This window comes from Schistocerca piceifrons, chromosome 8 (genome assembly GCF_021461385.2).
Source record: "Schistocerca piceifrons isolate TAMUIC-IGC-003096 chromosome 8, iqSchPice1.1, whole genome shotgun sequence".
In the NCBI taxonomy this organism is placed as follows: Eukaryota; Metazoa; Arthropoda; class Insecta; order Orthoptera; family Acrididae; genus Schistocerca; species Schistocerca piceifrons.
The window spans coordinates 242218321-242245029 of record NC_060145.1 but is presented as its reverse complement, the minus strand read 5'-3'; the positions used below and the strand labels follow the sequence as shown (position 1 = coordinate 242245029).

The 26709-nt window shown below is 40.5% G+C and overlaps 1 protein-coding gene across 1 annotated transcript in view; it reads right to left on the bottom strand.

Annotated features, from left to right (window-relative positions):
• LOC124712240 (carboxypeptidase D-like) overlaps positions 1-26709 on the bottom strand; it is a 255060-nt gene that overhangs the window by 5606 nt on the left and 222745 nt on the right. The window contains exons 26-27 of the mRNA XM_047242533.1: positions 16981-17274; positions 3293-3472 (exon numbers count right to left, since the gene is read on the bottom strand). Of these exons, the coding sequence (XP_047098489.1) occupies positions 3293-3472; positions 16981-17274 (474 nt within the window). The remainder of the gene's footprint in view (positions 1-3292; positions 3473-16980; positions 17275-26709) is intronic.

Here is a 26709-nt window from a genome sequence, read left to right as displayed (position 1 = left end):
TAGATGCATCGGATTTCGGGATCGGTGCTGTGCTTGCGCACAAAGTTGGCTCCCATGATCGCCCTATTGCCTTTGCGTCCAAATTGCTCTCGTCTGCGCAAAGAAATTATTCACAGATAGAGAAAGAAGCTTTGGCTCTCGTGTTTGGTGTTACTAAGTTCCATGATTTCTTGTATGGTCGTCACTTTACCATCATCACAGACCACAAACCTTTGACATCGCTTTTTCATCCGACCAAGCCTGTACCTCCACGTACAGCGCAGAAATTCATTCGCTGGTCTATTTTCCTCTCGCAGTACCGCTACGATATCTTGTATCGGTCCACTGCTAAGCACGGAAACGCCGATGCGTTGTCCCGTTTGCCTGTTGCTGAGGATAAAGCATTCGATTCTTCCGAACTTGCTTGCATGTTCATTGATTCGGAAACCGATGAAGTGGTCGAATCGTTTCCGATTGATTTTCGTCGTGTAGCTACAGCCACAGCTGCTGACCCTGTCCTTGCTACTGTTTTACGTTTTGTTGCTACGCAATGGCCTTTGTCAAAGTCTCGGATCGAGGATCCGTTGGTTCGCAGATTTTTTGCTCACAAGGAGAGACTTTTTGTTCGACGTGGTGTTTTGTTGTTGCGTTCTGATAATGATCAGTCCAGAGTCGTGGTCCCACGTTCGTTACAGTCCTCTGTTTTACGGCTTCTTCACCAAGGACATTGGGGTATAGTGCGAACGAAACACCTTGCTCGTCAGCACTGTACTTGGTTCGGAATCGATGCTGCGATTACGAATATGTGTTCTTCGTGCCCGGCGTGTGCCGAACAACAGTCCGCACCGCCGCGGAAAGTCTTTGCGTGGCCAAAAGCCACTTCCCCTTGGCAACGCTTGCACATTGATTTTGCTGGTCCATTCTGGAATGCTCGATGGTTGGTTCTGGTCGACGCCTTCAGTAATTTTCCTTTTGTTGTCCGGATGTCTTCCACGACGTCCTCCGCCACCATCCAAGCGTTGTCTGCTATCTTTTGCATTGAAGGTCTTCCGCAGACTATTGTTTCCGACAATGGCCCACAATTCATGTCCGCAGAATTCCAGTCTTTCTGCCAGGCCAATGGAATTCAACATCTGACATCCGCGCCGTTTTCGCCTCAGTCCAACGGTGCTGCTGAACGATTGGTCCGGACTTTCAAGTCACAGATGTTGAAATTGAAAGAGTCGCATTCTCGGGAGGACGCATTGTTGCTCTTTTTGTCTTCGTATAGCTCTCAGCCCCGAGATGGTCGCTCGCCGGCTGAGTTGCTCCACGGTCGTCCTCATCGCACCTTGATGTCTTTGCTGCATCCGCCGCATCAGGTTCCTGCGCAGCGGCAGACTCCTGCTTTTGCTCCAGGCGACGTTGTATTTTATCGCAACTATCGAGGTTCACGGCGTTGGCTCGCGGGGCGCATTCTTCGCTGCCTCGGCCGCGCGATGTATTTGGTATTGGGGGCCTCTGGTGAGGTGCGTCGGCATCTCAATCAGCTGCGCCTCTGTCGTCGCTCGGGTTCTGCCGCTCCCCGTCTGCTTTCAGCGACGGTGCCGTCCGGTCAGCGCCCTGGGGACCCATCTACTGGCTCGCCTCATCCCCAGGTGTTACCGACGATGCCTTCCATTTTGCCCCATGGCGACGCGCCGCCGCCGCCGCAGCAGCAGCAGCAGCAGCAGCAGCCGCCGCCGCCGCCGAGCATTCGACGCTTCGTTGCAGCCGCCAAGCGCCTCCCAGGGTCACGCGCCGCCGATCGCTTCCCGTGACCAGCTGTCCTCCGCCATGGAACGCCCGCCCGCTCCGGACCACATGACGTCATCGCGCGTCGGCTACCCCGACGCAATGGAGGTCGACGCTTCGGCCCCTCATGTTTCTTTTCGGGCGCATACACCACATGTTGACGTGCACCCTGGACTAGTTTTGCAGGCGTTTCCTAGCTCCCCTCGGACCGGATGGCCGGGTGCGGGTGGCACAGCCTCGCCTGTTGTTAGGCTCCCCACCTCATCGCATACGTCAACATGTGGTCCTCCCCACGGCGGGCGGAAGCCTTATTACACGACCGTTCGCCGATTTGCGGGGGAGGAATGTGGTGTCACCGCCAGACACCACACTTGCTAGGTGGTAGTTTAAATCGGCCGCGGTCCATGTAGTACATGTCGGACCCGCGTGTCGCCACTGTGATCGCAGACCTAGCGCCACCACCAAGGCAGGTCTCGTGATACGAGAGTGGACTCGACCCCAGTTGTACGAGAACCAAGCTACCGCCCAGTTGTACGCGAACCTAGCTATCGCCCAGTTGTACGAAGCCTTTCTCTCTCATTAGCCGAGAGACAGAATAGCCATCTAAGTTAATGGCTACGAACTAGCAAGGAGCCATTTGTATCAGTGCCTATAGCTTACGAGTAATCAAGAGAGATGTATTCCAAGGAATAAATAAAAGTTAAGTAAAAAGCATCTACATACTTTTCTTCGTATTCATTTATAAGTTCTCATGTTCCAGACTTCACGCCCGTCTGCTGTAGTGCGTGCACTATCTGCCACAGCATTAGTCTAGCGTGCCTTTCTTTTGGCTACTACCGTGTGGCGTAACAGTCTTGTTACGTCACTACATAAACTCCATACAATTACAGTTTCTCCAGTAATGTTGTGACTTAAGTTAACAAATGCACTAGATAAGTTAGATATGAACTAGTGACATTTTACAGTTTTATTTATTATCATGAGCTATGTGAACAGCCCTCTTAAAACCAGTGACTGGTCAAGTATCCCATTATAGTGACTTTTAACTGCTTCTCTCTCTCGCTCTCTCTCTCTCTCTCTCTCTCTCTCTCTCTCTCTCTCTCTCTCTCTCTAGCAAAATTTTCATTTTTGGGATTAGTAATTAAATAATAATCTTTGGATAGATGCAGACTGGAAATGACCACTACTGAATGGCACTTTCAAAAATATTGCAAAATTTTAGACACAGTAATGTAGAAATTATTAGACAGTTAATGACACATTCTGAAAAATTATAAAGTACTTTGTTAACCAATTCTAGCTGACTTCCCTTACAGTGATCACAATGTAAAGATGTAAAATATAGTGCCACATTTTATCAACCATGGTAAAACTGATTCCTTAATTGTGACACACTACCAATTAAATCTGTTACAATTCTGAGGATTCTGTGAAAGCAGATCAGGAGTCATGTTGCATATCTTAAAATTTTATAAAATTTATGTGGCCACATTAATAAATGTCAGTCAAGACAATATTAATTATTAGCCTTTTGTATTACCTGTGAAAGGAGTGCGAAAAATTTCATTTTCTTTCTCATCATCATCGTCATCATCAAACATTGAAACTCTCTCTGATGCAAGCTGCATGAAGCTGTACTTATCAAACTGTGTTTGCCTTCTACGCTGCCAGGTAGCGTAACAACAAGTTGCCAATATGACAATGAGGAGGCATATGGCTCCTAAATAGAAATAGAGAGAAAAAAAGTAAATTAGTCAAGTCCAAAATGACTAATTAGTATGTAATATAAGACTATTTACGAAACTAAAGGTTGGTCAACAAAGTAACACTATTGTGCTGTTCAGAATGGATCAGCCTGCATCTAACAGAAGTCATCATAATACTGCTAGACATAAACAAATTTGGAACATTAGGATGGTGAGTCGCAGATATTTACAACAAAAAGACTGTCACAAATAAAGCTTTTGGTCATTAAGGCCTTCTTCAACAATAGATCACACACACACACACACACACACACAAATGCATTCAAACACAACTCACACACAAAACCGCAGTCTCAGACAACAAACCACACTGCTTATCTGTGACTCAGCATGTCTGCTATATGGTGAGTAGCAATTTTTCTTTCCATAATATTGTTACTTTCCATCCTGAATTTTCCACTGTTTGAACGTTAGGATGGGATAATTATAAATGCATGCAACTGGTACCTTATGTGACTATGGGTGACATCAGTGGTTGAACTTGCCGATAAATATGGTTTGATCACTGTCCTAAAACAGTACTCCATGAAGCTGGCACAATTTGAAATAACATCTCCATTTCATAATGTTAATCAGAGGTATTTGCTTTTTTCCCATTGTGGGGGGAGGCTCTAAATCAAAATTTCACTATCTACTTCCATACACATTCACAGTTGCCGATAAGGAACTGCTTTTCAAAATGGTTCAAATGGCTCTGAGCACTATGGGACTTAACATCTATGGTCATCAGTCCCCTAGAACTTAGAACTACTTAAACCTAACTAACCTAAGGACATCACACAACACCCAGTATCACGAGGCAGAGAACATCCCTGACCCCGCCGGGAATCGTACCCGGGAACCCGGGCGCGGGAAGCGAGAACGCTACCGCATGACCACGAAGTGGTTTTAGATTTATAGATAATAACTGGGGTTTGGTACCATTTAAGTGTTATCAACAAATAAATTTAATGGCTGCTACCACAACTTTCATCTTTCTCAACTTGAGATCATTTGAAGGATTAACAGAGTAATGGCATAATATAATGTGAAGTATTCAGTTTCGTTTACCCACAGTTTTATACTGAAGCATTCTGTATACTGATTACTGCCTTGAGTCACTTCATTTAGAAATACACATCTCTTTGCAAGATAATAGTCTTCTGTTGGTTTAGTGCATTCAGGTGTAGTAGGAAGGCAAACTAGAGTTTAGTATCCTACTGACAAAAAGGTTGTTAGAGATGAAACTAAAGCTCCCATAAGGATAGACAATCAAGGTTAACTGGCAGTGTGATTTTCATTTACATCACTGCATTCACTTTAATCTATTTAAGGAACCCACAGGAACCTGAATAAGAGTCCAATGTGGTAATCACTAAATCACCTCACTCAGTTTCAGAAATGGAAAAAATGCTCTTGATGATGTCAGTCCCAATAACGGCTACAACCTTTGGTGTGTGTTACTTCTTTCACTTCTAGTGAAATTTTTAATGTGAAAAATGCTGAGATGCACCATGGTTCAGAGTCCACATTAAACTATAACTGGCTGGGTTGGTCTGAGGATCAGCTCTGTGATGTCAAAGCACCTTCAAGTTGAAGACAGCTTCAACATTAACCTTTGATGTGTATCGTACTTGGAGAATTCCATTCAGTTGGATGGGATCAGCAGCAATCTTTAATACCATATACAAAATTGCCCCCTACCTCAGGACGGTTTGCATTCCATGCACACATCATTACCTAATAGAAGTCTGGCAGGTTTGACTCGTGACACTTTCAAATTCTTCTTCTTGTTGTTTGTCATCTCATGGTCTTTTCCTTCCCCCTCTTAAGCCATTTGCTTCTCGGTCAACCTGTACGTCTTACCTGTTTAATTTCATAGTAGCCATCATGGCTAGCTTTAGAAAATCAAGAAAGTGAAATAAATGGAAAACTGAATAGGATCATTTGATGTGAAGTCAACCAATAAAAAATGTTCTGTCACCCACCCAACCTCCACAACATCCTAGTCCATCACTATGCCACTTCCAGTCCCATCTCCTTGCCACAGGGATCATATCGCTGTGGAAGACCCAGGTGCAAGACCTACCCAGTCCACCCACACAAGACTTCCTGTTTGAATCCTGTCACAGGCTTATCCTACCTCAACAGAGGCTGGACCACCTGTGAAAAGCAATCATGTCATATACCAGCTCTGCTGCTATCATTGCACATCTTTTTATGTTGGTGCAACCACTAACCAGTTTTCCCCCAGGATGAAAAGTCATTGCCAAACTGTGGCCAAGAGCAAAGCAGACCACCACCCTGTGGCATAACATCCAGCTGAACGTAACATACTTGATTTCAATGGCTGCCTCCCTACCCAAGTCCTCTGGATCCTCCCCTCCTTCACCAGCTTTTCTGAATTGCACAGATGGGAATTATTCTCACAACACATTCTTCCCTCCCAAAATTATCTCAACCACAACCCAAGTTAACCTGGTGTCCCCACTCCCTCCACCCAACAGTTTCAACCCCCTCCGTCCTATCTTCACTTCCCTATTCTCATCTCCCACCTCATTGTGTGCCACCCTCTGCCAACACACCTGCTCTTCTTTCCCCTTACCCATTACACTTCCCATTTCCCCCCTCCATCCCCACCTCTCTGCCCCACAGCCTCTGCACACTGCACCTGTTGGCAGTCTAGTACCTGTGCACCCTGTCAGACAGTCCTCCTCTCCTGCCACCTATACCCTACTATCTCTCACCCTTCCACACCTCCTCCAGATTGCTGCTTCTGTGCTGCATGATAGTTGCTTCAGAATAAAATCAATCTCGGTTGTAAAATTATTTAATGTCAATGACATGTTTCATCCTTTTGGAGCAAAAGTAGCTCTATACGTGAGCCATCAGTCATAAAACCATGTATAATGTAAAATAGACACCAAAGTAACCAGATATATAATGCATTCATCCTATATCCGGTTACTTTGGTGTCTGTTTTACATTATATTTGGTTTTGTGACTGATGGGTCATGTATCCAGCTATTTTCACACAATCTGATGATGCCCCAAGAGGGTGAAATGAGTCACTGGCTTTAAATAATTACACAACTGAGACGGTTTTTGTTCTGAAGAACTTCTCAACTGGTTGCTGTAACAGTGAGGCTTGACGGAGTGGGAACATTTTTACATTATAGCTGGGTTCCAGTTCGAGTTGCCAGAGGTGGCAGTCATGTCTGTGTCATGTGTTATTGTTTGTGTGAATGAATGTGTGCATTTACTTTACTACAAAAGGTTTTGGACAAAAGCTATGTGTAAGGGTCTTTTTGTTATGCCTGTCTGTAACCCAACATGCCATCTTTATGGAGTGGACATTTCATTTTTAAGTTATTAATTTTTAAAGTTTCAATAATTGTGTAATATTTGTCACTGAAAGCTTAAAACAACCATATCTCATAAACTATTTGATTTGCTGAGCTGAAATTTTTCTCATTTTGGCTAAATTTTATCAACACAGAAGTTTAAATTTATAGGTTAGGCTTTACTGTGACTGTTACTGACATTAAATGAAACAACAAGTTTACTGTTACCAGTCACCTTGTCTTAGGTCACAACCCAAGATACACAAAGATGGGACCCCCATCAGACCCATAGTGAACTGTAGGAACAGCCCAACATTCAAGCTCAATAAAATATTCTTCAGAATTCTCAAACAAGCATACACATTCAATAATGAGAGAACACTTAAAAACACAACAGAATTCACACAATATGTCAAAAACACACAAGTACCTGATGGAGCCACACTTGCCTCATTCGACGTACAAAACCTTTATTCATCTGTGCCAATAGATACCACACTACAAATAATTAATGCCAACCTACATAAACACAAAAAAATCCCTTCAACTCACATTAATGAACTAATGGACCTGCTTGAATTCACACTTTCACACAACTATTTTAAATTTAACAATAAAATCTACAAACAAACAGATGGTCTCGCAATGGGCTCAAATCTTTCCGGATTGTTAGCAGAAATATTTATAAGTAACCTAGAAGACAAAATCTTGAATTCCAATCACCACCTCCTCAAAAATATCATCTACTACTACAGATATGTAGATGATATCATAATTTTAATCAAAGGCACTAAAGATGACATCAGTGAGTTGAATCAGTTTTTCAACAACTCCCATGAAAGCATAAAATTCACAGTTGAACACCAAAAAGATGACAGTATAAATTTCCTAGACCTTACCATTACAATAAAGAATAACAGACATCAGTTTGAAATTTATCGGAAGCCTACCACAACACATACTACAATCCACAACTCCTCTTGCCACCCCGCAGCACACAAAATGGCAGCATACCGGTACATGATTAATAGAGCTATCCAACTACCACTCTCAGAAGATAAACGTGATCAAGAAATTGAAATAATAAAACAAACAGCTATTGAAAATGGCTATAACAACTCCATAATAGACACTCTAAAACACTCAATAGCTACCCACCTACATAAAACAAAACACCATGTTAACAACACAAGTATTAGCATCCTACACATCCAACCGAAAGGCAGAAAACTAGACATCCTTGAAACACTCCAAATATACAAACACCAAATGAAACAACCAGAATCCATCTTAAATGACAATATTTACAATAGTATCATCTCTGTTTTCAGCAACTGCCTACACTCTCAAAATACACACACACACACACACACACACACACACGTGCACATATCCTAATATTTACCATAAATATTGACAGCCGCCAAGAGTACAAGAGATTGAGCTCATTCACAGATAATTCATCACACCAACAGCTTGTACCCCCTGTCAGCTTAAAACTGTATGTACATCATCTACTGGCGCAAATGTATAACTATCTGCATATTTTATAACATTAACCAGTGTATTACCCGAACCTTTAGGCAGCTAATATATGCAACATGTAATCTTAAAACTCCTTGCCATGTAAATGTTTGCTCTCATATAATCACTCCTTCCTCTCTCTCTCTCTCTCTCTCTCTCTCTCTCTCTTTCTTCAAAGAGTGTCATCTATGTATGATTTTACTGCTGTAGCCAATATGATCATTGTAATTCAAGCCTATAACACTTTACCTAATTGTTATTAGCAAGTATGAAGTTTAAGCCATTTTAACATTTCATCTGATTGCATAAACGAGTACGAATGTTTAGCTGTTTTAACCTTTCAAAATTGGATTTATATACCACCTGAAGTACACACACATATATTTGACACCTCAAAACAAACACCTCCAAATGGTTTAAACGATTATTCTGTAATAATGTTGTTACAATGTATATTCTTTGCACTTTGCGATTATGTCTTCTCTTCTGCTGCACGAACCTTGCACCCAGCTGATTCCAGACGCCATATTTGTTTACAAATGTGGCAGTATACATGTGAAGTGTTACGACAGAAAAAGGAACCTGTGGCCACTGGAGGTACTCTAGTTTACTTATTAAAGTTTACCATTAAATATCAGTTTAATTTTTTGTCAAACATTATCCAAAACCATATTCTGAAATAGTGTCTTGTTTCTCCACTAGGCAGTGCCACAAGTTCCTCCAAATGTCGTAACACAACATACACACATATGTAATACTAACTAATGTAAATCCACCCGACGATGGAGGTTTAAACCTTCAAAACGCGTCGTGGAAAACAATAAAACGGTCACTGGTAACAGTAAACTTGTTGTTTCATTTAACACAGAAGGTGTTTCTCCCCCCCCCCCCCCCCCCCCCAAAGATGGAATGTGTTTAGTGTTGATAAGAATTTGCATCAGTCCTACACTATCTGTTAATCTGTGTGCCAAAATTCATGAGTGTATTCCTATTGGAACATACTGAAATAAATTTTATTTTATTGCAATTTGTTTTGCCAACATTACCACAACTGTACATGATTTACATGCTGGTTTGCAAAACTAAAGTTGAAATTAATTTTTTGTGCTAATTAAGTACATATTGATTTCTCATGTTAGCAATTCAGTACATCATGCCATATAATTAACATAAATAAACTAACGAATATTACATCTTATTTTATTTTACATATTTTAATTCAGTTGTTGCACATGCATCTCACAAGCCATGCATTGACATAAAAATCTTTTTGAAACACTTGTAGTGGCATTTTACACAGAATGCAGTAAGTTTCATTGCAGTTTGAGGAATGTAGCACTCAACATTGCTGTACTGAATTACACTGCTTGTAAATCGTTCAGTGATGGTTCAGTGACACAAGATAAGAATCAAATAAACTTTTCTAACTTTTGTTATCATCTTAAAGATTTTGGAGGAATTTAAGCACAACAGTGTTTTTGTGCTACTTCACATGGAAATGGAGTTTGTGTGTTAACAGCACAGTAAAAGGGCTTGCAGGCACAGCTAGCAAACCCCTGTAAGTAACTAAATATTAACTCCTTACCAATTGCTTGAGTGGGGTTAAACTTTTTTGTATGTGACAAATGATAAACATGCTGGAAAACAAAAGAGCTTACTACACTTTCTTTACATGTAACAAGAGCCTTATCGACCATCATACGCCTGCTCCACAAGCCTCATTCATTTCTTTCTATTGAGTGCACTGTTTGTCCTTTAGGTGTTGATGTTCATCCTAACTGTGTCTTACCTGATATTATCTCATCACCTAATTTTGGATCTTCCTGTGCTCTCAGTCCATCTATAGTTATTTTGTTATTTTGGGTTGTTTATTTTCTGTCATTCTTTCTATACAGCCTGCCCAGTTCAACCTTCTCTTCTTTAGCAATTTGACAATGTTACGTATTTTTACATCTCTCTTAAGTCTACACTTTTTCTTATTATTCACTCCATGTTATTTTCATCAGATACTGGCCCAAAAATTTTTCTTAACATTTTTCTTTCAGATACTAACAGTTTTTCTTTGCCTTTCTTTCTAAAGATTGCTTCCCAATCATATAATGCTTCACAACCACATAATGTTACCAGTGTAACAGTAGATTGATAGAAGTGGGTTTTGAAATTAGTACTAAGTGATATTTTCTTTAAGGTTTTGATAAAACTAAAAAAATTTCCCCCCCACTGGTGTTTGGTGGGCACCAATTTCTATGTCCATTCTATTATTGTTAAAGTACTTGAAGCAGTCAACTGTCTTGAAAGTGAATCCATCTGCAGCCAAGGATATATCACTTTGGGCTTCCTTACTTGTAGTCAGATATTCTGTCTTTTCTTCAATAACACATAATCCTGTTTTCTTAGTGATTTTGTAACATTTTTGTACCATTCTGATTAATTCTGTTTTGGAACTACTTATTAATGCTACACTATTTGCAGAGACAAGCCTGGTAATGCTCACCTTCAGCATTTGGTCCCTTGTGGATTAGTTTTACTACACTTTTTATCATTCTTCTCTAACAATAAGACAAGGTTAAATAAAATAGCTGATAGGACATTTCCTTGTCTCCATCCAGTGAACACCATAAAATTTTCAGAAGTCTTTATATGACAAAGTTTTGTCTATGCACATTTTAAATAATCTGGTTATCTTTGATGGTATTTGAAATTTCTTCATTATATTTGGCAGAGCCTACTGTAGATCTTTTTGAAATGTAGAAATAATATGTGGACATCTACACTGAATTCACATTTCTTCTCAGTTATTTGTGTTAGAGTGAATAAATGATCTAATGTGGGTCTATTTCTACAACTAGATCTTCAGTTACAGGGATCAGTCTGTTTAATAGTCACCTCACTAGGATTTTGTAAGTGACATCCAGTAGAGCAGTTACTGCACACAAAGAGATCATTCTTGTTAAACATGGGGCATATAATTGTGGTATTCCAGTCTAATGGTGTGGTTTCTGTCTTCCAAATTGCTTCTATTAAAGACAGTACTTCTAATTCAAGTCATGGTCCTCCATTCTTTAATACCTTAGTTCATATCTGGTCTTCACTCAGAGCCTTGTTATTCTTAGGATCTTTATTTCATTTACTGATGGGGTAGTGACTTTTACATCAGTTGTATCAGGTTCTTCAATTTTGAAGTAAGACTGTGGATCATTGCAGCTGAGTAGCTATGAAAAGTATGTCTTCCATTTTTTTGTATGTCACTCTTGTGGGTTAGTATTTTCCCATGCTGACCCTTTATAAATTGTTCCCTTCTAGTAAATTTGACAAAAGATTTTTTAAAAATGTTTTGATAAATCTTCCTTGATCTATGATGCTTGAAATCATCCTCTGCTTCTCTTATCATACTGTTGTAGTATTCTCTTGTCTTAGAGTTCACTGTGTTTTCTGACAGATTTTGTAGTATCTTTCCTTTAGTGCCATATTGTTCCTTTCTTAAATCCAAGATGTCATCACATTTTTTCTCTCCACCAACTTTTTTGGCACTTCATGTTAAACCAAATTTTGTTAGGTCATATCCTTTTTCCTATAGCTTTGAAAGTTACTTCTTGAATACTGTTCTTCAGGTGTCTCCATCTGCTTTTAACATATTGTTGTTCCCTAATGGTCAGTCTAGAGCATGACAAAAATATTTTATGAAATGATAGCAATCACAGGGACACACAGCATGCTAAAGTTAAAGCAAAAGTTGTTTCTAATTTTAAGCATTTGATGTTCTAATATTCAAGTGAGTATAGATGCCTTTAAAAACACATTACAGGATTTGTTGGGTGCTTATGACAACAAACTGCAGATAGCTTGTTTGCTAACAAGAGATAAAAAAGAAGAATTAAACCTATTATTTATGCTTTCTTGTGGACTAACTCCTCCTTTTTCAGACCCTAGAAGACCAGATAAATTGACTCTTAGTTCAGACCTCATCTTAGTCCAAAACATGCCATAACTGCCACTGAAGGACACACAGAATATCTAATAAAGAGATACAAAAAACTTCACAGATTATATCGGAAAAGTATGTGTTGTTACATCAATACTCTATCAGTACTGCTTGAGAAGACTAGATTGTGTCATTCAAAAGAAGCCTGAAATATATAAGATGTTGTATTTGCATCACCATGGTGTTTTTCTTGTTGAAGATGAGTAGGATATTTCTGATTGCAAGGCACTCACAAGTAACACACTGTTAAATAATAACTACACCAATGTTTTGTTATTAATATTAATGCATCTGTAAAAAAGGCATCATTCAGTAAATTTTTGTAGTGTTTATTGAGCATGTGTTAGTTGATGTAAAAATATTTCCAGTTACTGGAAATCCAAAACTGATTTTAAATTTAAATGTGCAATTCTGATCATGTAATAGATTGTCACCAAATACAAGACAAAAAGAGTCTTAAATGGTTTTTGCCATTTAAGGTTTCCATTAAAACTTACTACTAACTCCAGAGTCATACTGACTACGCACTAATTACTGCATTTAATAGTAAAATAAAATCTGTTTTAGTACATTCCCACTGGAACACCATCATAAAATTTGACACACATACACACACACATTTGAAAAATAGTATGACTAATGCACATTTTTTTCAAAACAAAACAAAAATTCCTATTTTGAAATTTTAAAAATTAAAAAAATGGTTTGGAAAATTCAGCATTTTTATGAACAATCAAAAGTAGTACATATTATTGAAGCTTATAAAAAAAAGGTACAAATTTTAGGTCTGTACATCAGTTTTTAAAATGTGGCCATTTTAAGGTTTCAAAACATTACAAAAATCATACAATTTTGGAAACTTTAAAAATTAATTACTCAAAACTGAATGATTCAAAAAATTTTAATTTGGGATTTTTCATGCAGACAAAATTGATGGTCAATGTAACAAAAAATTATCAAAATATAAGATCTCCAGAACCAGACCACTGGTTCTTTCCTCACAGACTGATCCAATAATAAATGCAGTCTACAGTCTAATGTCATTTTATTATGCCAACATACATTTAGAAGTGACAGCATCATCATTAGGGCTTTCTGTTAAGCAACAACAGACAATCCTGATGACACAAAACTATGACTTTGAACTGTACATTGGCATAGCACAATGCTATAAAGGCAGCAGAAGCAAGGTTTAACATCCTGCTGACATTGAGGCCATTAGAGACGAACCACAAGTCAGATTGTTTCAAGGTCTGGAAATTGGCTGTACCCTTTCAAAGGAGCCATCCTGTCATTTGCCAAGAGTGACTTACGGAAATTGCGAAAAACCTAAATCTGATGGGTTGGATGTGGATTTGAACCAATGTCCTCCCAAATGTGAGTGCTGTGTGCTAATCACTGCACCATGTTGATCCTTATGGGTTATAAAATACACTCCTGGAGATTGAAATAAGAACATCGTGAATTCATTGTCCCAGGCAGGGGAAACTTTATTGACACATTCCTGGGGTCAGATACATCACATGATCACACTGACAGAACCACAGGCACATAGACACAGGCAACAGAGCATGCACAATGTCGGCACTAGTACAGTGTATATCCACCTTTCGCAGCAATGCAGGCTGCTATTCTCCCATGGAGACAATCGTAGAGATGCTGGATGTAGTCCTGTGGAACGGCTTGCCATGCCATTTCCACCTGGCGCCTCAGTTGGACCAGCGTTCGTGCTGTACGTGCAGACCGCGTGAGACGACGCTTCATCCAGTCCCAAACATGCTCAATGGGGGACAGATCCGGAGATCTTGCTGGCCAGGGTAGTTGACTTACACCTTCTAGAGCACGTTGGGTGGCACGGGATACATGCGGACGTGCATTGTCCTGTTGGAACAGCAAGTTCCCTTGCCGGTCTAGGAATGGTAGAACGATGGGTTCGATGACGGTTTGGATGTACCGTGCACTATTCAGTGTCCCCTCGACGATCACCAGTGGTGTACGGCCAGTGTAAGAGATCGCTCCCCACACCATGATGCCGGGTGTTGGCCCTGTGTGCCTCGGTCGTATGCAGTCCTGATTGTGGCGCTCACCTGCACGGCGCCAAACACGCATACGACCATCATTGGCACCAAGGCAGAAGCGACTCTCATCGCTGAAGACGACACGTCTCCATTCGTCCCTCCATTCACGCCTGTCGCGACACCACTGGAGGCGGGCTGCACGATGTTGGGGCGTGAGCGGAAGACGGCCTAACGGTGTGCGGGACCGTAGCCCAGCTTCAGCTTCATGGAGACGGTTGCGAATGGTCCTCGCCGATACCCCAGGAGCAACAGTGTCCCTAATTTGCTGGGAAGTGGCGGTGCGGTCCCCTACGGCACTGCGTAGGATCCTACGGTCTTGGCGTGCATCCGTGCGTCGCTGCGGTCCGGTCCCAGGTCGACGGGCACGTGCACCTTCCGCCGACCACTGGCAACAACATCGATGTACTGTGGAGACCTCACGCCCCACGTGTTGAGCAATTCGGCGGTACGTCCACCCGGCCTCCCGCATGCCCACTATACGCCCTCGCTCAAAGTCCGTCAACTGCACATACGGTTCACGTCCACGCTGTCGCGGCATGCTACCAGTGTTAAAGACTGCGATGAAGCTCCGTATGCCACGGCAAACTGGCTGACACTGACGGCGGCGATGCACAAATGCTGCGCAGCTAGCGCCATTCGACGGCCAACACCGCGGTTCCTGGTGTGTCCGCTGTGCCGTGCGTGTGATCATTGCTTGTACAGCCCTCTCGCAGTGTCCGGAGCAAGTATGGTGGGTCTGTCACACCGGTGTCAATGTGTTCTTTTTTCCATTTCCAGGAGTGTACATATCTTACAAGTTATGAGCTCTTGTACATCTTTGCCACTGTGAAACACCTCTTGCACTGCAAGCTCTTTGCTACAATGAATTACCTACAGAATACAGTAAAAAAAAAAAAATAGCAACACATTCCTCTGTTGTGTCCATGGATACAGGTAGCAGTAAACATCTGTTAGTGTTATTCCTGTAAACCGTGTTCACATTTCTTGGTAAGTACAGTGCATACATTAGTTCTAATAGAAGCAATTTGTGTTTTGACGAGTTTGGGAAGTATTTTTACACTGTAGTTTTATCTCTGTACTTACTAGTGTAATAGAAGCCCATTATTCCACATGGGAAATGGTAGGCATGGTCTTCTGTTATAGTCTAGCAAATGGAAGCAACCGTTTAGTCCATGTTCCAAATGCTGCAAAATACCAAGAACACAGCCTATCACCTGCACAATTATTTAGCTGTTCTTTCTGGCGATTAAGAGACTCCACACCCATACCTCTACCAATGGCAGATTGTGACAGATATTCCACCATTCATACACTTGTTGTGGAGAAGCACGTATTTCAATGAGTGGAAGAAGATCATGGAACTCTTGTGTATAGAATTTCACGATTTATTGGGGTTAGTCATCCTTCAGCCTGATCAATCCTGAACAGCTGCTATACCTGTATCATGTACAGCATGTCCAAGCCCTATGGCCAAGAAGACGTGCCTGCCAGAATGCAGTTCCACCAATGCCTGTTAATAACATGTGGTGAAGATCCACTTTTCACAACAAAGATACTGTTCACAAATAAGGATGGTTTCATGTGAGACAGAATTGTCAATTTTCATAACCAACTTGTGGGCTAATGCAAATCTACATACAGTTGAAGAAGCAAGGCATCAGCACCTATTTTCAGTTAATGTATGGGCAGAAATTATTGGCAACAGACTAACAGAATCTTACCACACTACCAAACAGGTTCACTGGTGCATGGTATCTTTGGTTCCTATCAAACGATTTGCCTGTCCTGCTGGAGGAGGTACCAGTCCAACAACTGGAGATGTGGTTCACACATGATGGAGAGTCAGACAAATTTCTCTCAAAAGACACAGAAAACCTTACACAGACATTTAAAGAGCACTGGATGGGTCGGGGGAGGGGAGAGGGGGGGGGGGGGGGGGGGGCAGTACATTGGCTAGCTCATTTCCCGCATCTTAATCTCTTGTATGTTCAGTTGTTGGAACACTTGAAACCTTTGGTGTATTTAGTCTCATTAATGATGTAAAAAACTACAGGAACATGTCATCAACACCAGACAGCATGCCTTACTATGAATGAACACCATATTGCCATCCCCCTCTTTAACAATTTTAATATCTAAGCTGCCACTCACTTTCTCCCTTTGCACTAACAACATTTATTTCCCCATTTGTGAAACCAAGAAGTAAATTTATTGGAATGTAGCTGTACAGTACAAAGGCTCATTTTTGAAGTACCAGACAACAAATCTAAAGGTGTCTGGTTCAATCTCTGAACAGTCCTAGGATTTTTATTTGCCATTTGTCCCATCTTTCATCTCTGTTTATCTCTAAAAAATGCTCAGTTGCATCATAGTTCAGACTCCACATTAAATTGCATCACAAGAAGGGGACTATGCCTAGTAAAGCACTGTGGTGTTCAAACCAGTCATTGGGTTGTTGGCAGCTTTTGTTTTAAAATCTGTGCAGTATCATCTGTTCATTGCTTATGGAGTATTTTCAATAATCTTCAATAAAAGGATATTCACAAAACACTTACCAGCCACAACAACAAAGGCAAGCCGTGGCATGCCAAGTACACGGGCATCCCTTTCTATATGGAACATCAAAGCTGATGGTGTGTGCATCTCCCCTGACTCCGGAAGCTGAAGAAGGCGAGCTGCTGACAGGTAACCAGGAGCAGAAGCTGCTACTTCCAACTCAGGTTCAGTGTTTCTGAATGGAAGCGGTCTCCAGAAATGACCAAATTCTGTTGTTCTTGCAACAAACTGATTTCCTGCCACTCTAATCTCTGCATGAGCCACCGGTGAATTAGCATTGTCTGTCACATAACCTGAAAAAGCAGTATTGTTACAGTTTTGGTTAATTAATAATTATTTCTGACCGTGTTATTAGATACATCATTAGTATATGGAATGTAGAACCATTCTTTAAGTGCTAACTACACCAGTCTAACACAGGAATGAAAAAGATGAAGGGTACTTTTATCCTTACTAATAATATTAATAATTACAAGAAAAGCATTAAAAAAAGTATGGATTAAAGCATAACTCTTTGTTCTTTACTGAAAATGAAATACATTCTGTCTTGTCTTAGGGCTTGCTGCATATGGTACTTAGAAATTGCTTTAAAATGCTGAAGCCTGCTCATACTCTTCTGCACTGAGACAACCTTGTAAAAGCATGTGAGGTTATGTTGGTCCTAAGCAAAGAACATTACAATTATTCAGTTATGTTAAATCAATTTACTAAAATATCTCTGATAACTGCGCTTATAAAAGAGTGTGATGGTTTTATTTTGTAATATTTATCCACGCCATAAGCAGAAAAATAATTATCATTGACAGTGAATGAAAAATAATAGCTCCAGCAAGGTTATAGTGTGTTCATATTTATGGATCTGGCTTGCACGGCAGTCAGGAGGAGCAGGTATAAATTCTTGTTAGCTCATTCTGATTAAGTTTTCTGTGGGTCACCTGAGGCAATGGTTGTGCTCAAAGGAGATATACAATTATTTTAATATTTCTTCTTTCAATTTTGATGTCAACACCAAAAGGGGAAACAATGGAATATCTCTGCCAGTACAGCACATACAAGAGTCTTACGGAAGCTATAATACGTTTGCAGCGAAAATAAACGTACAGCAATTAGCTACTGACCCAATGCAAATATGGAAGTGCCATCTTTGTTCAACCAAGTATGCAAATCATACAAACTGTTTTCAGTGAAATGGAAAATTATGCAGTTCTGATGGAGGAAACTGAAATATGTACAATCACATCCTTATACCATTATCCAGGTACCAGCTGAATTTAAAGGTTGATTCATATAATTGATTTGTTGAGGCTGTAAAGAATAGGTCCAAAGTGTCAATGGCTCATGGTTATCAGACATCTCTCATCATGACACGGAACTTAATGTTCAGTGTATCAAATAGAATATTATTCTAAGAAGGTCAAGAATGAATGGCACTGACTGACACTACATACTTGACCACTGGCCTTGTAAATCTGTAGTGTTTTTAGAATAAGAACCAAGACCAAACCCTTTAATGTCACACATCAAAAACCAGTGTAAGAGTAACAAATTAAAAATCTCCAAACAAAGCAATCAGATTTGGGACTGATGGTAATGCACATAGGCTCCTACTCTTGGATAATGTTAATCATCATTATCTTTTTTTTTTGCCATTAAATATGGTTCCTCAATATGGTACAGGTCATTTCACGCTAATGTAGATATAGCCCTCAATGACATCTATAGGATGATTATTGGGCTTGAAGACTGTTGTTGTTGTTGTGGTCTTCAGTCCTGAGACTGGTTTGATGCAGCTCTCCATGCTACTCTATCCTGTGCAAGCTTTTTCATCTCCCAGTACCTACTGCAACCTACATCCTTCTGAATCTGCTTAGTGTATTCATCTCTTGGTCTCCCTCTACGATTTTTACCCTCCACGCTGCCCTCCAATACTAAATTGGTGATCCCTTGATGCCTCAGAACATGTCCTACCAACCGATCCCTTCTTCTGGTCAAGTTGTGCCACAAACTTCTCTTCTCCCCAATCCTATTCAATACTTCCTCATTAGTTATGTGATCTACCCATCTAATCTTCAGCATTCTTCTGTAGCACCACATTTCGAAAGCTTCTATTCTCTTCTTGTCCAAACTATTTATCGTCCATGTTTCACTTCCATACATGGCTACACTCCATACGAATACTTTCAGAAATGACTTCCTGACACTTAAATCAATACTGGATGTTAACAAATTTCTCTTCTTCAGAAACGCTTTCCTTGCCATTGCCAGTCTACATTTTATATCCTCTCTACTTCGACCATCATCAGTTATTTTGCTTCCCAAATAGCAAAACTCCTTTACTACTTTAAGTGTCTCATTTCCTAATCTAATTCCCTCAGCATCACCCGAATTAATTAGACTACATTCCATTATCCTTGTTTTGCTTTTGTTGATGTTCATCTTATATCCTCCTTTCAAGACACTGTCCATTCCATTCAACTGCTCTTCCAAGTCCTTTGCTGTCTCTGACAGAATTACAATGTCATCGGCGAACCTCAAAGTTTTTATTTCTTCTCCATGAATTTTAATACCTACTCCGAGTTTTTCTTTTGTTTCCTTTACTGCTTGCTCAATATACAGATTGAACAACATCGGGGAGAGGCTACAACCCTGTCTTACTCCCTTCCCAACCACTGCTTCCCTTTCATGTCCCTCGACTCTTATAACTGCCATCTGGTTTCTGTACAAATTGTAAATAGCCTTTCGCTCCCTGTATTTTACCCCTGCCACCTTTAGAATTTGAAAGAGAGTATTCCAGTCAACATTGTCAAAAGCTTTCTCTAAGTCTACAAATGCTAGAAACGTAGGTTTGCCTTTCCTTAATCTTTCTTCTAAGATAAGTCGTAAGGTCAGTATTGCCTCACGTGTTCCAGTGTTTCTACGGAATCCAAACTGATCTTCCCCGAGGTTGGCTTCTACTAGTTTTTCCATTCGTCTGTAAAGAATTCGTGTTAGTATTTTGCAGCTGTGACTTATTAAGCTGATAGTTCGGTAATTTTCACATCTGTCAACACCTGCTTTCTTTGGGATTGGAATTATTATATTCTTCTTGAAGTCTGAGGGTATTTCGCCTGTTTCATACATCTTGCTCACCAGATGGTAGAGTTTTGTCAGGACTGGCTCTCCCACGGCCGTCAGTAGTTCCAATGGAATATTGTCTACTCCGGGAGCCTTGTTTAGACTCAGGTCTTTCAGTGCTCTGTCAAACTCTTCACGCAGTATCATATCTCCCATTTCATCTTCATCTACATCCTCTTCCATTTCCATAATATTGTCCTCAAGTACATCGCCCTTGTATAGACTTGAAGACTACTCCAACATATAAACTTTCTTATTTGGCTGTAACACTATTGAGTGGTGTTGGCTCATATCAGTAGTGGTTTTCCACTATTGTCTGTGGTAGTTACCAGCAACGGGTTCTGCTGCATCCCAAGATATGGCACAACTTGTCTGCTTGTGAGGCTTTTACAGGGATCACTGTACAGGCTGGAACTGATTCTGTTTTGATGTTCATACTGGAGCAGATTGGCAAAGTAGTGTCTGCCAAGTGTCACGTGCCAGGGCTGTGCAGACTCCTATAGTCTGGGAGACGAGTCTTTGGTATTGACAGCTCGGTAGCGTCTTTCCATTGCCTAGCGACTGCAGGCAGGCAGCCAATGACGGCCTGACTTTGAGCGGGTAGCAAGGGCCACGTTGCCGCTCTGAAACCCGGTCGCGTGCGCTTATGAAACTTACCAGTGTCTCGCGTGCAGGCGGTGCGGTCGTTCGTCGTTTCTCTGAAGTTGAATTCGCAGTTTATTTCGTTTTTGTTGTTTTTAGTGTTTCTTTGTTTATGTTTCATTGTAAACAATGTCTAGTGCGGCGGGTAGTACCAGCCCAACACAAGAAGTGAAACGGAGGAAGAAAAGTGTGCTACACACCCAGGCCCGTGAATTTGTGTGGTCTGTGAGGGATTACTTTGAGAAAGAAAAGGACAAAGGTGGGCCCTTAATTCCTGTTGTTCAGGTTGTGAAGAGAACTGCAGCAGCATTGAAAATAAGTAAGAACACTGTTGTAAAGATAGGGAAAGAACAGTATAGTGTAGATTGTGATAAGAGTGGCACAACAAAGCTGCACACACCAGGAAAGAAGCGACTGAGAAATAAGCAGGTGACAGCTTTGGACGATTTTCAGAAAGACGCTATTCGTCGTCATATATACAGCTATTATAAGAGAAGGGAACACCCCACTCTATCTAAATTACAGGTGTCGCTTCAGAAAGACGATCTTTTTAAAGGGAGCAAATTTTCATTGCGTACAGTGTTGAAAGACATAGGCTTTAACAGACGCAAAATATTAATGGAAAGGACAGATGTAGTTGCATGGCGGTGCAGATTTCTGCGCAGAATCATGGGTGTGGAATTCGAAAGTATAGTGTGGTTAGATGAAACTTGGGTCAATGCCAGCCATTCTTTACGTAGAGGCTGGAATGATGGAACGCCCGAGGGGACAATGGCAGTGTCTGTTGGCAAAGGAGGGCGTATTATTGTCTTACATGCAGGAACATCGAAAGGTTTTGTGCCAAACTGCTTGAAAATGTTTCCGTCAAAAAAGACGGGAGATTACCATAAAGAAATGAACAGTGTAGTGTTTCAAGAATGGTTCGAGACATCGCTTATGACGAATCTGACAAGTCCATCAGTGATTGTTATGGACAAAGCGCCTTATCATTCCGTTGTTCACGATAAGGCACCAACCTTGGCAACAAAAAAAGACGATATCATTCAGTGGTTGAAACGGCGAAAAGTAGATTTCAGAGAAGATTTAAGGAAGGCGGAACTGCTCGAAATTGTGGCACAAAAGAAACCCCAATTTCCAACATACGTAATTGACGAGATTGCTAAAAGGCATGGGCATGAAATCGTTCGGCTTCCTCCATACCACTGTCACTTCAATGCAATTGAAGGAGTGTGGGCGCAGATAAAAAATTACATTGCTGCAAACAATAAAAAATTCACGATCTCTGAAGTGGAAACTCTCCTTCCAGCAGCTATCAATAAAGCGACAAGCAAGACGTGGGCTAAAATTGTAAACAGCACTGCAAGTGCCATCAGAGAGGCGCCCAAAACCGAAGGGGTTGTGGAAGAATGCATCGAAAATTTAATTATACATCTGGGAGAGAGCAGTGATAGTTCGAGTAGTGCTGAGGAAGACAATGTCAAATCAGATTCTGACAGTGACGTGAGTGGTGTTTTTCCATTACAGTAACTACAACGTATTCAGGAATGTAAGGAGGGAGTTTGCTATCGATCTACAACCAGATCATCATATTGTGAGTACTTTCTTCAGATTATAACTCTTAATACACTGACCAATTATTCTGTAGCTTGTAGTAGAACAAATTAATAATGCTAATACTTAACAATGGAAACCAAAACTGCTAATGTTCAACAACTTGCGAAAATAGTTTTCATTTCAGTTGTGAAGTTTAACAAATAACTTTATTATGTTTCAGCATCTTAGATACTTGTACTAAATAGCTCTTATCAGTTTTCGAGTTAATATATTTCAAGCATCAACTTTAAATAAATTCACGCGTACCAATACGACTTGTATTTTGTCTCGCTTTTATTTCTGCTGCTAGAGAATGCGTGTAGCAGACAGGGCACCGCATGCTGTGAGCCACGTTCGGCAACAGCGCCGTCTGCCCGCCGGAACTGTCAGTACCAATCACTCGTCTCACGGACTATAAGAGGAAGCATACATGCTTGCAAAAATCTGTAGGACTTCTAGAGCTCTGGTTAGGGGCAGGCAGAGGCTGGATGACTGAGGAACTTGCTGCTGCCAACTTTTTCCCATGCATCAGCTACCATCAATAGGGAAATTAAAATTGGTGAGCATATTTCTGAACATCTAACTCTGTGTTTTGACACACATACTGACCGGTTTTGCATGGACTGTCATGCAGTATCAGTTGCTACAATGCCTGTTCTGTATTTTGGAGTTGGACAAACTGATTAACTGCGATTGCGGTCTTTCTCGGCATATTCCACAGATGAATTCTTCTTGAGTTATCAGCCAAGTGGTGGCTGATAACCCGAGATGAATTTATCAGCTGATTAACTTTAACTTACTTTTTCCTAAAGCTCAAAATTGTAATTTTATTAATTTTGCTAGATGTTTTTCCTATGGGTTAATCACCATATTGATTGTATTAGTTAATATAAAGCATGTTTATCAATGTTTTACTAATTTTAGATATTTGGGGGGCTTAAGAGCACATGAAGGTGTTTGCCCTGGCTTTCTTTTTGGGTGCAAAATTGTTATGTGTAGGTCTTAATGATTTTTTTATAAATTTTACAATACGCCAGTTACTGTGAGAACTTACTCAGGCAAGGTATACATCCAATACTGATGACAGGGGCTACCACCTAGTTGTATAGTTTATCCAATCTGCTGTAAAAGTATTTAGTGTCTCTTTCGCACAGTGTTTTTTTATTATAAGCCTTTTGGCAACTCTTAATGATTCTTATCTTATTAATGCTGTACTGGCCAGAGTAAATAAATTTTTGGTTTCTCTTGGGGAATGATGTTTTTTCTTGGCCTGACAACTTCCACTCCCAGCTCCTCATTCCCAATTTTCCAATCATCAATCTCTGTGTGTTGTGATATGGCTGCTAATAAGGAGAGGCTTAAATTTGAGCTGGACAGAACCCATTGTATGAGCAATCCCTCCTCAACTTCCTTCAACTGTCTAAAGAGGTTACCAAGTTACCTGAAAAAGAAATGCCACAAAGGTGGAAGGAGAAGATGTCACTTCTACATATGTATTGAGGAAGCCAAAAGGCCATGTCCTGGATATAAGAAGAGCTGGATAGTATAAAGGTGCTACATAGACTAGAGGAGTGAAAAGATCTACAGAAAACAACACAATGTGGCATCAGATTTAGTGAAGTCAAGCATTATTGTCAACAATAAAAGTAACTACTCAGATCCTTCTGCACTGAAGCAAGGTGATGTGGTATTCCCACTTAAACTCGATCTTGTCACTCAATCTTGTCATAAAAAAGTGGTAAGAGAAACCAAACAAGCAACAAATGGGAACATCACAAAATTAAATATACTGGACTTTGCAGATGACAATTTTAACAGGAAAAAAGTGGTGAAATTGCAACACTGTTCAAGAAACTAAATGAAATCACTATGAAAATAGATTTAAAATTTAATGAGGAAAAGACAGAATACACTATCATACAAAGGGACAACATGACTAAAGAATATGATGATATTTACATAAAAATCTACACTCTGAAGAACAATCTCAACTTCAAATGCCTTACTGCAATAGGGAACAAGTCAATAATCAAATTAGACTATAGAATATGAACAAACTGTACTTTCCCTTCAAACCTTCTATCCTCCAAACCCATGACCAGAAGAACCAAGCTGAAGCCCTAAACACATTTGCTGTATGCAGCTGAAACTTAGAGCATAACCAAAAAAGAGATGATCACCAGCTCTCTGTCTTCAAATATGATATACAGGAAAAAAAGACAGAGCAAGCAGCACACAGACAGGTTTGGAGATCCAATGAAGAACTGCTTAAGCTACCGTATTTACTCGAATCTAAGCCGCACTTTTTTCCCCTTTTTGTAATCCAAAAAACCGCCTGTGGCTTAGAATCGAGTGCAAAGTAAGCGGAAGTTCTGAAAAATGTTGGTAGGTGCCGCCACAACCAACTTCTGCCATCGAATATATGTAGCACTACAACAGGCATGTTTTGCAGGCACAAAGATAAATACTGGCGCCAAAACCTCTTCGTCAGTAAATAAATTTAAAAAAAAGGTGGAAAACGAGTTTTTTTTTCTCCGCCCCGAGTTTCGACCACTGCACTTTCATACATTATCCAACGAAGTAAATAGAAATTTCGTATTGTTCATCTTCTAGCAGCAGTTCAATGTACTACGAAAATCCGACTGGCAAGACTGTTTGGGATGTTTGTCAATAAGGGAAACTCTACGTCCTGAATTTTTTCCTACCTTTGAGAAGAGATGGTTGCTACTAGGAACTTTTATGAATTGTGAATCACATGCAGTATTCTCTTCACCATAAGAATAATACGAATATAAACATTTTGCCATGTATTTTTTCGTGTTTTCTGCTGTCTCATTTAAATCCTGTCTGCCTAATAAACTACGAAACTAGAGCGAGACAACAGCAAACGCGGAAGAATACACATATCATGTTATGTTTATATTCGTATTATTCTTATGCCTAACAGTGATACAATCAGAAACGAAGCACAGCAATTGACTAGATTTTTAAATCTAAGATGACTAATTTCTGTGCAGAATATAATGTACTAAAGAGGCGTCTGCAAAGATTTTCAAACAGAGAAAAATGTTCGCTAAACTCTCGTTCAGAACATCTTCCATCATATGCAGTCTATTATTTGGTTTTTGTTGATCATTATCAAAGAAAGCAGCAGTGTAAGTAACCACGCACAAGAGCAAGCCATGCCGCGAGCGGCGACAGGCTGTAAACACTCATTATCAGAATGTGACAAACAATGCATGACACAGTACAGTAATGCATTTTCAGCTTAGAGTGACATAAACACATAACAGCACTTATCAGATCAAAGAAAAATAAGTAATCAATTCAAACCAGACGAAGCACGTGAAAAAGGAAGGGTACCCGTATAAATACGGACGGAGCGCCTGACGCATAGCAATGGCTACCTGGTTAAGCTTAACTGCTAAGCTTACGACTCGAACCAAACTACTGTAGCTGTTTCGTCATTCATTCGACCTAAATTGTGTCTCGTATTATAATGGACCAATTTTGTTTCGATTTGAAGGTGCGGCCTAAAACTTTTATCTCCCCTTGAATTTCGAGTCTCAAATTTCAGGTGCGGCTTAGAATCGGGAAAATTTTTTTCCTTGATTTCGAGTCTCATTTTTCAGGTGCGGCTTAGATTCGAGTGCGGCTTAGATTCGAGTAAATACGGTAGCTGGATGAGCTCTTGGTAGTGATCAATGCAAAAGCAAGACAATTGAATGGGCAGGGTATGTTTTCAGAATGGTAGAATAATCGGTCAGATGTATGACAGGAAGATGGAATTCTCCACACCACTGTATTATCAAGAAGTACGTGACCTCAGACTGCAGACTGATGGGTATCACTGGGTGGAAAGGAGCAGTGCGAAAGAGAGAAAACAGAAGACAGAAATTGAGAATGGCATGGGATTGTTACATTTCACAGAAGTCAATGAAGTGAGTGAGTATGATCTGCAACCTACCAGAAGTGCCTTAGTTGCAATGTTAGAAGCATGTGTAACATAAAGAGTGAAGTTAAAACATAATTATAGTAGGAAAGTTTTGGCAGAATGCAAATATTTTAGGAGTGATGGAGGCCACTCGTCAAAAAGCAGAAGTGTTGAGTCCTTGAGAAAACACAGAAAAAAGAAAGAAAACTTGCTAGCTTTTGGAATAAATAATTTCAAGCTAGAGTACACATATTGCTCCTACATAGCACCATCTGGACGCACAGTGTCAGGATGGCAGTTCAGGAGGTGGACTAAGGTGGGGTGGAGTGGAAAGAGGGGAAGACAGGCAGAAGACAGGAAGAGGAGTTGGGTTGGGTAGCTAATGATTTGGAGGAAGACAGATGGCCCTCTGGCTAGGAATGCAGGTGGGACAAGTGTCAGGTTC